General features: G+C 40.4%; 1 protein-coding gene across 7 annotated transcripts in view; it reads left to right on the top strand.

Moving 5' to 3' along the window:
* The window catches only part of PLCH1 (phospholipase C eta 1), a 367,659-nt gene that overhangs the window by 295,207 nt on the left and 56,886 nt on the right, over nt 1-15,566 (top strand). For all 7 annotated transcript variants that reach the window (XM_073674758.1, XM_073674759.1, XM_073674757.1 and 4 more), the window contains 3 exons: nt 2,489-2,596; nt 4,594-4,755; nt 11,793-11,858. In XM_073674758.1, the coding sequence (XP_073530859.1) occupies nt 2,489-2,596; nt 4,594-4,755; nt 11,793-11,858 (336 nt within the window). The remainder of the gene's footprint in view (nt 1-2,488; nt 2,597-4,593; nt 4,756-11,792; nt 11,859-15,566) is intronic.

The raw sequence follows: 15,566 nt of genomic DNA, 5'->3' as shown, positions 1-15,566 counted from the left end.
TGGATTTTACATCGATGGCCTGACCTAATGATAGGCCCCATGCTCCTCAGATTGAAGGGGTGGCAGCACGCACAGCTCTTGGATAAGGGTTTCTGAATCTGCAATATCCATATACCATCTTATCGCAGCACAGCGCCTTTCACTTGTACAGACACAATGACTTGTGAAGATGTTGTATGGGATACAGCTGAGAAGTGTAAGGCGGCGGTGTTCACACTGTGCAGTAACTGAGGCAGTGACCCAAGCAAGTCCAACATAAGCAGCTTTTATTCAGCACTCACGGGTAAAACAAAGTCCTCCGGTTCACAGCTGGGTTAACAGAAGTCCATACACAAAAGTTGCCGTGGGCAATGGCCGCGCCGGGTCGCTCAGAGCCTGATGGGTGCAGAGCCTTCCCAGGCGTAGGTTCAGCTACACATAGACCCGCCAAGCTTTCCTGCTATGCTCCTAGCAGGTCCCAACACTGAACAACACTAATCCTTAATGCAGGGTTTTTTAAAGGACCTGTGGCAAGAGACACTGGAAAACCCGGGTTGGAGGGAGGAGGCCGCCCCGCTGCCTTCCTGTAGCCTCCTCCAAGAAATGAAGGCCCTGCCGGGTTTTACTAATCTGCTCTAGCCAGATAGCCTGACCAGGTCAATGCTCACCTTCATTCCTGCATTGCAGCCGCAGCTGTGTCTGTGGCTGCAATGCACTCCAATGGGTTTAATAGGTCTCTGTACACATTCTGGGGGATATATACTGTCCCTTGTATACGACCCCCATCACTGCCTCACAGAAGGCTATGGTGAAACATCGCGCACTGCTGCTACTTTGCATGATGGGCTTATGAGAAGTGAGATCTCCACGTGTTGCACGCTGACTGCTTCTTCATAAGAGGAGACAATGAAGGTTAAAGTCTGATACATGAAACTCTGGAGAGTCTCTAAAACTCGAAATATTCTGTTTCATTTTTGTTTTCTAATGTTAGCCTGCTGACTACAGAACAGCTAGCAGCGCAATTCATCCATAATGTATAGGCGAATCTAAAATAATTAGAAATAATTTTGCTTTAAAAATATATACGTAGTAATGAATTTCTCTGCTAATGAACCTCAATTGGAGATGTGAATATTACATTCATAATCTAGTAATGAATATTGTATTGTGAATATTGCCCATGTTCATATATAGCAGTGCCTGCAGGGTGAATGTTGTACTTAAAGGGATACTCCAGGGAGATAAAAAATAATTCTAATGGCCATGCCTTCATAAACAATAAAGTTGACGTGAATAGTACTGTTTCTTATCCTCACAGTACCAGAAATTTAGTGCGACACTGAAGCTGCTGCTCACTGCTCCCACTCACTTCTGGGACATTTCATCACAGATCAGGGGGCGTTGTCTGGTTGTTAGTAGCAGCCATATCCCTGATAATGTCTCCTTAACTGCATGAGGATAAGGCTGTGTGGCCTGCTTCCTGCTAGCAGCAGCCATCCATCTGATAATGTCTCCTGCAGTGCAGCCATAGATGAGGGGGCATGTTGGGGTGTGTGTCCTTCTCTCTGCTAGTAGCCTTGCACTAAAGGAGATCTTATCAGGGGGCTGGCTGGTACTAGCAGCAGGGAGCAGGCCATGGCCCCTGATCTGGGACATAATGTCCCTGAAGGGAGGGCGTGCAGTGAGGAGCAGCTCCAGCAATGCACTGAATTGCAATTACTGTGATGGTTGCAAACAGTGCTTTTCATGTTAACTTTATTGTTTATGAAGGCATGCTCATTAGAATATTTTTTGTTGTCTCCCCACACTACACCTTTAAATTTGTTTTGTTTTAAAAGTTGCTTTCCTAGATTTTTTTGGGCGAGGTTCTCTGCCACATAGTATAGTTAAAATGTGATGTTTAAACAATTTACATTAGACAACTAAATATATAGTTAAATAGTTGATTATATAGGTGGGAACTGCAAATATAATCCTATTTTCTTTCTTTCCATAAAGTCACTTATTGTACTAAATGTTAGTTTAAATTTTCCCAATTTTAGTTCCCTTATACTCAGCCCAGGATGCAAAGGCAGCTGCACTTTTCTCTGTAACCCCATAATCAATTAAATTTTGTGTTACACAAATGTCCATGTTTTGGTAATAAATAATTTAAAGGAGTTATCCACTTTATGTGTATTTTATCAAATGTGCTGGAGATTCGATGTTGTTGCGTATAATAATAAGTATCACAGATAGTTCTCTTCCTGTATTTGTCAGTAAAACCTTCTTCAGAGATTTTACTACTGTCCAGAAAAAGAGTGGCATAGAGGGGCTTGTAACCAGACCTGTCCATCAGACTCCTACAGTTGAAACTGCTTTCCCAAGTGGTGCACTTTTTTTTAACTTGACGAGGCTGATGGACAGGTCTGGTTACTTGTTTCACCATCAACTTTACTTTTGAGAATAGAAGAGCTGTACATCTTGAAATGTTATAAATTTGATTACTTGTTGTTGTATATTTTATCAGGGAAAAAAGTTGCCATATGACCTGGCAGAGGATGCTGAGGAGGGAGAGGTGTCTGATGAGGACAGTGCGGATGAGATAGAAGAGGAATGCAAATTAAGTCATTGCTTTGTATGTGCCGTTCTACTTCATTAGTGTGATATTAATAAAGTGTTATATATGACATATACTGTAAATACAAGTTGCGTGGTTCACTTTTAACAGTATCTGATTTATTAGTAGCGTTCTGTGCTCTTCTCCGTTGGCTGTGTCAGGAACCGCAGCTCAGCCCCATTCTGGAGTCTACTAATATTGTATCGAATTTATGAATTCAATTAGCACTTCTATAAATTACAGTAAGCGAAGAAGTAATAAACCAAACTGTGGTGACAGGAGCGCTGCCAAAGACGGGAACATCCAGAGGTATAGATAACAGTCTTTTATTCATGCAACGCGTTTCAGAGTCGATAGGACTCCTTCTGTTGACACATCCTGATGAAGGAGTCCTATCGACTCTGAAACGTTTTACATGAATAAAGGACTATGATCTATACCTCTTGATGCTCCTGTCCTTGGCAGCGCTCCTGTCACCACGGTTTTGTTTTTTTCTTTTTCGTATACTGTCTCCTGTCGGTGACCTCAGGAATCCGTGGAGGTAGCTGCAGCCTTGGGGAGTTTAATCCATATACGCAAAATAGTGTTGTGCCTTGTACAACTGCTCCAAGTGAGTCTTCTGTAATCACCTATCCCTCTACACTGCTTGGGTTACTGCATTTAAGAGCGCTCTCCTATCATTTCTTTCAGAAAATACAGTAAAGCACCTAAATGTGTCTGACTTGTCAGTACATAATGCCTCCATAGTTCAGAAGTAGTTATCTCTCATTTTCATTATGTTGCCTGACTCTGTGCAGCACAGTGGTTTTCCTGCAGCCAGAATTAAAGGATTATAGTTCCTGCGATTCCTCTCCAATCTCACAGATATACGGACGGTGCCTCTATATACAGCTGCCTGCTCTATAGTGGAGATGGCGGACATAGAGGAGGACAAGATTGAATGGGTTACATCTTGTACTTTAGGGAAGAGAGGAGAGTAGATAAGCAGGTACAGGCTGTTACAAGCAAGATCTAAAACCCAGGAACATGATGATGTGACTGAATCACAGAGGTATTACAGATTCAGTAAATTAATAAGTGATATTTTTATCAATCTTAATCTCATTAATAAAATGTTATAAAATAATCTGTACAGGTGGGCTCTGGAGCAATAAAGAAAAACAAAACAACTAATAGTACAGATAGCATTTTGAATGAGTTTGGTTTTGGAACTTTACCTTTACAGTAATTCTAGGGTAATCTAACACTTTCATTCCAAAACAAAATTTTGACCAAAGTTATTGTTGGGAAAATAGGGATGCTAAAGTTCTGTCCCAGCCTTGTTTGGGAATACCCCAACCCACCTGGGAATGCCCACTTATAATCCGACTCTAAATAAACCTCACCCCTGTCAAGCCGGAAGCAGCTCTGGAATTGCCCGGAGTAGAACTGGCTGCATGAACATCCAGGAAGAGGGAGTGGTAACTGGGGAATATATGGGAAGGGCTAGAAGGATGGAGGAACATGTAGCAAACTTTAGTCAGCTGGAAGGTATATACATTTGGATACATACATTTCAGAAGAGTAGGATTACCTTCCATGGAATTTAGTGTTTAGAATCAGATCTTCTCCTAATGTTCATATGAAACTTAATTCTTATATAAATTTCTTCAAAGAGAATATAGAATGAATATAATTTGTAAGATGAATCAAGTTTTCACATTAATGTTCTGTACAAACGTGAATTTAATTTTAGGATGCTAAAACGATGACCTTTATCCTTTTGTGTAGCATTAAACCCTCAGGTGCCAAGCGCCACTGGATGTGAAACATGAGGGCTTGCTTGGCGACACTGGTTATTGTTGCATGGTAGATTACTGTGGTTTGTTTGTTGCTTCAGATGAAACAAACACAGAATTTGCTTTGATGGATAAGTCGCTTTCAGGTTTTTTGGCCTAGCAGAATACGTTTTTATGAATTAGCCTGGAGCATTGAATGAATCACATGTTAATGGGTTTTGTGTTAATCCTTTGCAGAGCAATGGGACAACAGAACACCAAGTAGAATCCTTCATAAGAAAAAAACTGGAGTCGTTACTGAAGGAGTCTCAGATCCGGGACAAGGAGGATCCTGACAGCTTCACTGTGAGAGCTTTACTAAAGGCAACTCACGAGGGCTTAAATGTTAATCTAAAACAGGTAAAGACTGATGTCTTCTGGGGAAGATCTGGTACAGGTTGGGGCTACACGAGCCCACCGAATTCATGGAAAGTGGCAGTGTTCTTTATGCTAGAAATGTTACTCCAGTTACACCAACAATCCTGGTGTGGCGCACTGAGGTTCAGGTCACTGATGAGCTCTAAATTCATTAAGTGGGTGCGCATATTAATGAATTTGGCATATCCTACTCCTGCATGCCTCTCATTAAGACTAGCATATGAAATGGCTATTATACTCTATTATAGTCTGTCTAGCTACACTCATGGCTGAAAGTGTTGGCACCCTTGAAATTGTTCCAGAAAAGGAAGTTAAGTATTTTTCTCCGAAAATTATTGCAATTACATATGTTTTGTTATACAGATGTCTATTTCCTTTGTGTGTATTGGAACAACACAAAAAAAAAAAGAAAAAAGGCAAATTGGACATAATTTCACACAAAACCCCCACAAAAGAGCCAGACAAAATTGTTGGCACCCTAACTTAATATTTGGTTGCACACTCTTTGGGATATAAAACTGCAATCAATCGCTTTTTATAACCATCAACAAGCTTCTTACACCTCTCAACTGGGATTTTGGACCACTCTTCTTTTGCAAACTGCTCCAGGTCTCTCATATTTGAAGGGTGCCTTCTCCAAACAGCAATTTTAAGATCTCTCTAGGTGTTCAATGGGATTTAGATCCAGATTCATTGCTGGCCACTTCAGAACTCTCCAGGGCTTTGTTTCCATCCATTTCTGGGTGTTTTTTGAACAATGTTTGGGGTCGTTGTCTTGCTGGAAGACCCATGACCTAGGATGCAAACCCAGCTTTCTGATACTGGGCACTACATTGCGACCTAAAATTCTTTGGTAATCTTCAGATTTCATGATGCCTTGCACACAGTCAAGGCACCCATTGCAAGAGGCAGAAAATCAACCCCAAAACATCTTTGGACCTCCACCATACTTGACTGTAGGTACTGTGTTCTTTTCTTTGTAGGCCTCATTCCTTTTTCTGTAAACAGTAGAAGGATATGCTTTATCAAAAAGCTCTATCTTGGTCTCAGCTGTCCTCAAACTGCTTTCCCAGTAGGATTTTGGCTTACTCACATACCTTTTTCACAAACTGCAGTCAAGCTTTTCATGTCTGCCATGGCTTTTCATTTTATTCAAATGTTGACTGATAGTTTGCACTGACACTGATGCACCCTGAGCCTGCAAGAGAGCTTGAATTTCTTTGGAACTTGATTGGGGCTGCTTATCCACCATCTGGACTATCCTACGTTGCAACGTTTCATCAATTTTTCTCTGCCATCCACGTCTAGGGAGATTAGCAACAGTGCCATGGGTTATAAACTTCTTGATTATGTTGTGCATTGTGGACAAAGAAACCTCAACATCTCTGGAGATGGACTTGTAACCTTGAGATTGTTGATATTTTTCAACAGTTTTGGTTCTCAAGTCCTCAGACAGTTCTCTTCTCCTCTTCTCCTCTTTCTGTTCTCCAGGCTTAATGTGGCACACACAATACAAAGATTGAGTCAACTTCTCTTATTTTTATCTGGTTTCAGGTGTGATTTTTATATTGCCCACACCTGTTACTTGCCACATGTGAGTTTGAATGAGCATCGCATTCTTGAAGCAAAGTTGTTTACTCATATTTTTTGAAAGGTCCGGCACATTTTTGGGGTTTAGAGTGAAATTATGTCCAATTTCATTTTTTGTTCTGTTTTTTTTTTTGTGTTGTTCCAATACACACAAAGGAAATAAACATGTGTATAACAAAACATGTGTAATTGCAATAATTTTCTGAGAGAAATACTTCATTTTCTGGATCAATTTCAAGGGTGCCAACACTTTCAGCCATGACTATCTATCAATCTATCTGTCAAAATGTAATTATGTTAAGTCACACAGTACTTATGGTAATATGTGACGATACAGATATAATTATGCTCATGGTTTCTGATGTGTACCTGTTGAAATTTAGTCCCAAGATCTTGGGGCCCTTTGCTTTAGAGGGGCTTGCTGTCTTGAGTACAGTTTTACTTTTCCATGGGACTACACAGAGATCTATGTAAGCAAGTAGCCTCTTATGCACAAATTGTTTGGACTGCTGTATTCCAAGTACATATATGGTAACCAATGCTTTGCGAATACTGTACTCTTCCTGCAGCCGCATTTTATCCTTACTGTTATCACTGACAATAATCAATTCTTATCTCCTTAATCCACCTAGTAAAAGCCTTCAAAATTCCATCAAGTTTTAACCAAGCCAATCAGATAAAAAATATGACTTCATTTCACATTATTAATATTAATTAATTCATTAGAGGAAACTAAAATATGCATTATACTGAAATTGATAACTGAAGGCCTTTGTAACTAAAGAAATGAAGTTTTTTGGTATCTAAAACAATTACTAGCTGTCGGGGTTGAAAGACGAATATCCTAGATAAATGACCCCATATGTATTCCTGAAATATGTGTGCTTTGTGTGTGTATAGTCATGAGAAAAACGAAGTACACCCTCTTTGAATTGTATGGTTTTATGTAAGAACATAAGAGCAAACATCTGGTCCCTACAAGGTCTTAACAATAGGAAAATACAATCACAGATGAACAAAACACATGACAGATTGCACAATATCTTTATTATTTTTTTAAGAATAACTTTGTCAAAATGCAGATTTAATGTGTGTAACATTAAGTTCACCCTTACTGCTTCCATAGGAATTCGGAGCACAAGTACCAGCCAGGTGCTGCTAATCAAATTCCCTTAATTAATTGTCCATCAGCAAGTGTGACCGCCTCTATAAGAACAGAAGTGTTGGCTATTTGCTGGTCAGGAGCATTCATGTATGTATTGACATAATCCCAAGGAAGAAAGACAACAGCAATGATCTTAGAGAAGTAATTGTTACTGCTCTTTACTTCTCAATGGGTTTTAACTCCATTTCCAAGCAACTTGAAATCCATAACTGTACAACAGGAAAGATAAGTGCAAAGACAGTTTTATACTTTTAACGGGAGTGGATGCCCCAGCAAATTTTGACTCCAAGGAGAGTGTCACGGCACTATTGTTTGATATTCCAGGGCTAGGGGGCCCTTCTCTATCCCTAAAGCTAGGGGCGCCCTAACTATCCCTGCTCCCCCGATTACTTCTAATGGTGAAGACGCTGGGGCCCCGTGCCTTCCCGAGCTCCTAAATCAGCCCTTATCTGTCCCCTCCCCCACCCAGGGAAGTGGGAACAAGTAGTGTACAAGACAACACAAACCAGACTAACAAGGGAAGGCATACAGGGATAAATGAAAATACCAATCATACAAATATGCACTCACAAACAGCAGGAAGTAAAGAAGAAAAAAACAAATAGGAGAGGATATGCACACAGATAAATCACCAAGCAGCAGTTTTGAGACCAACACTCCAATGCCTCCTTATCAACAAACACCTCCAACTCCTGACAGATTCTATTATAAATCAAGGTATAATAGGGGTCTGTATATAAAATTCAATCCAGCATAGCAGCTATGACTCCTAATAGGCGAACGCCCAGATGTTAATATGAACTAAGTGACTCCATCTACATTGGTCACATAACGCATCCTCCAGTGGCTCTACAGCAGTACCATAGCAATTAGATGATTTGGTCATGATGTATGGAGCTCTGTATCTAAATAATAAAGGGAAAAGAAAAGCAATTTAAATCCAAATTTAAGACGTCTTGTTGCTCTGCCATGTTGGGTGATGTGGCAATGCTGGAGATATAAATGGCTTTGTAGCAGTATCTGTATACAGAAATAAGCAGGTTTGCTTTCTTGGCTCTGGTCTCTGTCCCAGGGGAAGCTTTGAGGCTGTAGCATTCAGATGGCTTGATAAAGACAGCATCTGTCTGCACATTGTTTGTTTGGCTTTTACAGCTATTGGCAAATTAGCAAATGCTTAAAGCACGGGACTCTGTCAAACCTGGATATTCGCTATTTCCATTTCACCTTTAGTAATAATTAGGTGATAGGAGATAAACATTTTCTTCATACAAATTATTTGCGTTCTTTTCTTTTTTTGTGTGTTATCTTGCTTATACTTGTTTGTGACATTTTACTAAGTGTTCCTCATGAATTCACTTTAAATGCCGATTTCCCATTTCATATTTTAATCATATTCACCGCTGTAGCTAAAGGATTTTTAACTGTCCGTTTTGTGAAACTCTAAAAGGTATAACAGGTCAAGTCTAATGATCGCGTGGGTCACCCTGTGCAGTAACCGAAGATATATTGCTACCACTGAATAGATTTCCATCTGTTCTCATACCTTAGTTCATGTGCTGTGTGCACACATTACTTATACACTATTAGTATATAGGCTTGAATGTACAGATGTTGCCTTTTTTAAATATATTATTAGCTCAAACAGCACAAAAAGTGCTGGCACCATTTGGATAATGGCTCCTTACACTGGACACAGCTCACTTGAACAAAATGTAAGGTTTTATTAGCCAAATGGTTCAATATTGTTATACCTTGTAGGCACAAGGAATAGGCGGCATAATGTGAAGCCCATTACTCAGCAATGTCACTCAAGCTACAGTTATATGAAAAAGTTTGGGCACCCCTATTAATCTTAAGCTTAATGTTTTATAAAAATTGCTGTTTTTGCAACAGCTATTTCAGTATGATATATGTAATAACTGTTGGACACAGTAATGTTTCTGCCTTGAAATGAGGTTTATTGTACTAACAGAAAATGTGCAATCTGCATTCAAACAAAATTTGACAGGTGCATAAGTATGGGAACCTCACCATAAAAGTGACATTAATATTTAGTAGATCCTCCTTTTGCAAAAATAACAGCCTCTAGTCGCTTCCTGTAGCTTTTAATGAGTTCCTGGATCCTGGATGAAGGTATTTTTGACCATTCCTCTTTACAAAACAATTCCAGTTCAGTTAAGTTTGATGGTCGCCGAGCATGGACAGCCCTCTTCAAATGATCCCACAGATGTTCAATGATATTCAGGTCTGGGGACTGGGATGGCCATTCCAGAACATTGTAATTGTTCCTCTGCATGAATGCCTGAGTAGATTTGGAGCGGTGTTTTGGATCATTGTCTTGCTGAAAGATCCATCCCCTGCGTAACTTCAACTTTGTCACTCATTCTTGAACATTTTTGTCAAGAATCTGCTGATACTGAGTGGAATCCATGCGTCCCTCAACTTTAACAAGATTCCCGGTGCCGGCATTGGCCACACAGCCCCAAAGCATGATGGAACCTCCACCAAATTTTACTGTGGGTAGCAAGTGTTTTTCTTGGAATGCTGTGTTTTTTTGCCGCCATGCATAACGCCTTTTTGTATGACCAAACAACTCAATCTTGGTTTCATCAGTCCACAGGACCTTCTGCCAAAAAGAAATTGGCTTCTCCAAATGTGCTTTTGCATACCTCAGCCCACTCTGTTTGTGGCGTGCTTGCAGAAACGGCTTCTTTCGCATCACTCTCCCATACAGCTTCTCCTTGTGCAAAGTGCATTGTATAGTTGACCGATGCACAGTGACACCATCTGCAGCAAGTTGATGCTGCAGCTCTCTGGAGGTGGTCTAAGGATTGTCCTTGACTGATCTCACCATTCTTCTTCTCTGCCTTTCTGATGTTTTTCTTGGCCTGCCACTTCTGGCCTTAACAAGAACTGTCCCTGTGTTCTTCCATTTCCTTACTATGTTCCTCACAGTGGAAACTGACAGGTTAAATCTCTGAGTCAGCTTTTTGTATCCTTCCCCTGAACAACTATGTTGAATAATCTTTGTTTTCAGATCATTTGACAGTTGTTTTGAGGAGCCCATGATGCCACTCTTCAGAGGAGATTCAAACAGGAGAACAACTTGCAAGTGGCCACTTTAAGTAGCTTTTCTCATGATTGCATACACCTGGCTATGAAGTTCAAAGCTCAATGAGGTTACAAAACCAAAAAAGTGCTTTAGTAAGTCAGTAAAAAGTAGGTAGGAGTATTTAAAACAAGAAAATGATAATGGTGCCCATACTTATGCACCTGTCAAATTTTGTTTGAATGCAGATTGCACATTTTCTGTTAGTACAATAAACCTCATTTCAAGGCAGAAACATTACTGTGTCCAACAGTTATTACATATATCAAACTGAAATAGCTGTTGCAAAAACACCAATTTTTATAAAACATTAAGTTTAAGATTAATAGGGGTGCCCAAACTTTTTCATATAACTGTATATTGGGTGGGACAGGACTGTAGAATCTCTTCCTCCAGACAGCATAGAGTTAATTTGCATATGAAGCGAGAACGCATCAAACTTAGTTTTTGACTAAATGAGACTTTGACTTGTGCTACTAAAGAAATCTTCGTTGACTGGAGTCATACGGTAGTGATGGGAATTTTGGGGGAATAGTCTTCTGACAGTTTACTTTGTAGCCAGAACTGCTTAAGACAAAAGACAAATTGGCACTGGGGATCCTGTGTTCAACTCACTGCAAAAAGTAAATACGATTGGACCCACCTCAGCTGGGAACTAGGACTAGAAGCTTTTAGGTGTTTAACCTATGGATGTAAGCTACACTTTCCTCATTAAAGGGAAGCTGTCACCATCTTTTTCCCCCTAATCTGAGAGCTGCATATTGTAGAGTTAGAGACCCTGATTCCACCCATGTATCACTTACTAGGCTGCTTGCAGTAGCTTTGACAAGATCACTGTTCTTTCTGCTGTCATGTAGTATAGTCCTCCATCTTCATGAGCTTTTTATAACCTCGCCCACACCACTGATTAGCAGCTTTCTGCCTATACACAGTTTACTTAAAAAGCTGCAGCATTCAGAGATTCCCTTTAAGAGAACAGATCTCGGCAATAGTTAGGAATAATTAGTTTAAGAAAGTTTATTAGATTTTTCACCTTTTTTTCTTTTAACTTAAAACTGTAACATGTTAGGTGTGCAGATGCGTTTTAGGTGCTATTGCACAGATCAGTATGGGCAGAGAGGTGTGAATAATTTATATGTTTTGTTTCTTGTTTAGAATTCAGAAACAAAAGATCGGGGTAAATCCAAAAGATCCTCAATGGGAAACATTGGGAAACATAAGGTAAGGAGTCGGCTGTCTTATATTATGTGAATCACTGTGATTGTATTTTAATGTGAAGTTGAGTCTCATTTATTAAACGCTTATAGAATTGCAGGTTATTAAAAGTAGAGTGAAAAAGGAGCTGGAACAAAGTGTAAGATTGGTCAATATGAACTTTTACTTTCTGATATTAGACTTGATAGTTTCTTTCCATTTATTGCATTAGCATGTTTGTATATTTTTCTTTAATATGATTATGCATGCATCATTTTTACTTTTAAAGATCTTTATAGTTGAAACTTTTAAAGAGAATTACCGAGCAGGTTCATATGTTTATTTTATACCTTTGTAAGGCGGCAGTGTTCACACCGTGCAGTAACTGAGGCAGTGACCCAAGCAAGTCCAACATAAACAGCTTTTATTTCAGCAACCCACGGGTTAACAGAAAGTCCTCCAGTTCGCAGCCGGGTTAACAGAAGTCCATATATAATGGTTGCCGTGGGTAACGGCCTCGCCGGGCCGCTCAGAGCCTGACGGGTTTCAGAGCCTTCCCAGGCGTGGGTTCAGCTATACACTGTCCTGCCGAGTTTTCCTGCTATGCTCCTAGCAGGTCCCAACACTGAACAACACTAATCCTTAGTGCAGGGTTTTTAAAGGACCTGTGGCAAGAGCCACTGGAAAACCCGGGTTGGAGGGAGGAGGCCACCCCGCTGCCTTCCTGTAGCCTCCCCCAAGAAATGAAGGCCCTGCCGGGTTTTACTTAATCTGCCTTAGCCAGATAGCCTGACCAGGTCAATGCTCACCTTCATTCCTGCATTGCTGCAGCAGGTGAGTTTGTGACTGCAATGCACTCCAATGGTTTTAATAGGTCTCTGTACACATTCTGGGGGATATACAGTACAGACCAAAAGTTTGGACACACCTCATTTAAAGATTTTTCTGTATTTTCATGACTTTGAAAATTATACATTCACACTGAAGGCATCAAAACTATGAATTATATACTTAACAAAAAAGTGTGAAACAACTGAAAATATGTCTTATATTCTAGGTTCTTCAAAGTAGCCACCTTTTGCTTTGATGACTGCTTTGCACACTTTTGGCATTCTCTTGATGAGCTTCAAGAGGTAGTCACCGGAAATGGTTTTCACTTCACAGGTGTGCCCTGTCAGGTTTAATAAGTGAGATTTCTTGCCTTATAAATGGGGTTGGGACCATCAGTTATGTTGTGCAGAAGTCAGGTGGATACACAGCTGATAGTCCTACTGAATAGACTGTTAGCTGCTTTTTTCTTGCCATAATACAAATTCTAAGTAAAGAAAAACGAGTGGCCATCATTACTTTAAGAAATGAAGGTCAGTCAGTCCGAAAAATTGGGCAAACTTTGAAAGTTTCCCCAAGTGCAGTTGCAAAAACCATCAAGCGCTACAAAGAAACTGGCTCACATGAGGACCGCCCCAGGAAAGGAAAACCAAGCGTCACCTCTACTTCTGAGGATAAGTTCATCCGAGTCACCAGCCTCAGAAATCGCAGGTTAACAGCAGCTCAGATTAGAGACCAGGTCATTGCCACACAGAGTTCTAGCAGCAGACACATCTCTTCAACAACTGTTAAGAGGAGACTTTGTGCAGCAGGCCTTCATGGTAAAATAGCTGCTAGGAAACCACTGCTAAGGACAGGCAACAAGCAGAAGAGACTTGTTTGGGCTAAAGAACACAAGGAATGGACATTAGACCAGTGGAAATCTGTGCTTTGGTCTGATGAGTCCAAATTTGAGATCTTTGGTTCCAACCACCGTGTCTTTGTGCGATGCAGAAAAGGTGAACGGATGGACTCTACATGCCTGGTTCCCACCGTGAAGCATGGAGGAGGAGGTGTGATGGTGTGGGGGTGCTTTGCTGGTGACACTGTTGGGGATTTATTCAAAATTGAAGGCATACTGAACCAGCATGGCTGCCACAGCATCTTGCAGCGGCATGCTATTCCATCCGGTTTGCGTTTAGTTGGACCATCATTTATTTTTCAGCAGGACAATGACCTAAAACACACCTCCAGGCTGTGTAAGGGCTGTTTGACCAAGAGGGAGAGTGTTGGGGTGCTACGCCAGATGACCTGGCCTCCACAGTCACCAGACCTGAACCCAATCGATATGGTTTGGGGTGAGCTGGACCGCAGAGTGAAGGCAAAAGGGCAAACAAGTGCTAAGCATCTCTGGGAACTCTTTCAAGATTGTTGGAAGACCATTTCCGGTGACTACCTCTTGAAGCTCATCAAGAGAATGCCAAGAGTGTGCAAAGCAGTCATCAAAGCAAAAGGTGGCTACTTTGAAGAACCTAGAATATAAGACATATTTTCAGTTGTTTCACACTTTTTTGTTAAGTATATAATTCCACATGTGTTAATTCATAGTTTTGATGCCTTCAGTGTGAATGTACAATTTTCATAGTAATGAAAATACAGAAAAATCTTTAAATGAGAAGGTGTGTCCAAACTTTTGGTCTGTCCCTTGTATACGATCCCCGTTACTGCCTCACACTTTCAAAAGCACAAATGTTACAATGACCATGGAATGATTCTTATTAAGCATTGTGGTTGAATGAACACTGCGCTCTTGTGCCTGTCTGAAAAGACAGACACCATTGGAAAAAGAACACAAGAAAAGTCCAAAGTTAAAAAGTTTGAAATTCATTTGTGTCAGTATACTCAAGAGCTCTGTCAGGGATTCCATCTGAATGCCATTTTTCAGGGATTCCGAAGATGCCCCCCCACAAGAGTCAACAATGTACTGTAATGTCTGCATGAAATGTGAACAGCCCCTTACATCCAAATATTGCCACCCCACAAATTATTATTCAGCAGTACACTGCCTACAGCGTCACATCGGCTTACCTTTCATAATGCATTTTCATGCCATCTAATCCCTATATATGCCACCCCTACATCCTTGGTCATGTACATGATATAAAAAAAGTCATAGTTCAGACGAGGACCGCTTTTTGTATGGTTCCATGGAATCGGTTCGATGCTAATATGAACATTTTAGGCATTTTTGGTGGCGGACTTTCGTCAGCATGGGCACTCTACAGCACACAACCCTACACACAGCAAGTCTGCAATGCATTGTGTGTTCTGACATCGTCCTATTCTACCCAGCATCAACTTTTTCAGCAATTTTTACAGCAGCTCTTTTGGGATTGGACAAAACAGGCAAGCTTTTACTCTTTTTTCCAATTATTGAGTCTTTGGTGCTAATATCCGAGCCCTGGTTCACTGATTGTCCTCCTTTAGGTCACTGCATACTGGGACCCCCCAAAACCTGCCCTTTTATGCCCAGTCTAGATATCAAAAATTATATAATTTAGAAACTTGGCACTCATAAATATGCTTAATAGATTTTTTAATTGTATTTGCAGACACGCAAGTAGAGAAATAAAGAAATAAAGTAGACGTTTGGGTCTTTAACCGGACCTTCATCAGTGTACAAAAACAAAACAGCTTTATTTAATACATGACATACCAAAAACAGAGAAAAAAAGGCATCATCAAAAACACGGTGAATACACATGTAAAAAATCACTAAAAAAATGCAATAAAAAAACCTACAAGTAACCTAATTTAGCTAATAGGTGCAGAAATGCTGCAGAAAACTCACCAAATACTCTATAGTGGGAATGTAACCTATATCATTGGTGTAGATCCATACTGTAGACTTGGATCTAGAGGAAATAA

This window comes from Phyllobates terribilis, unplaced genomic scaffold (assembly GCF_046119375.1).
Source record: "Phyllobates terribilis strain yellow unplaced genomic scaffold, ASM4611937v1 Scaffold_3__8_contigs__length_932513732, whole genome shotgun sequence".
NCBI lineage: Eukaryota > Metazoa > Chordata > Amphibia > Anura > Dendrobatidae > Phyllobates > Phyllobates terribilis.
The sequence above is the reverse complement of the archived record's forward strand: the minus strand, read 5'-3'. Positions and strand labels throughout refer to the sequence as shown.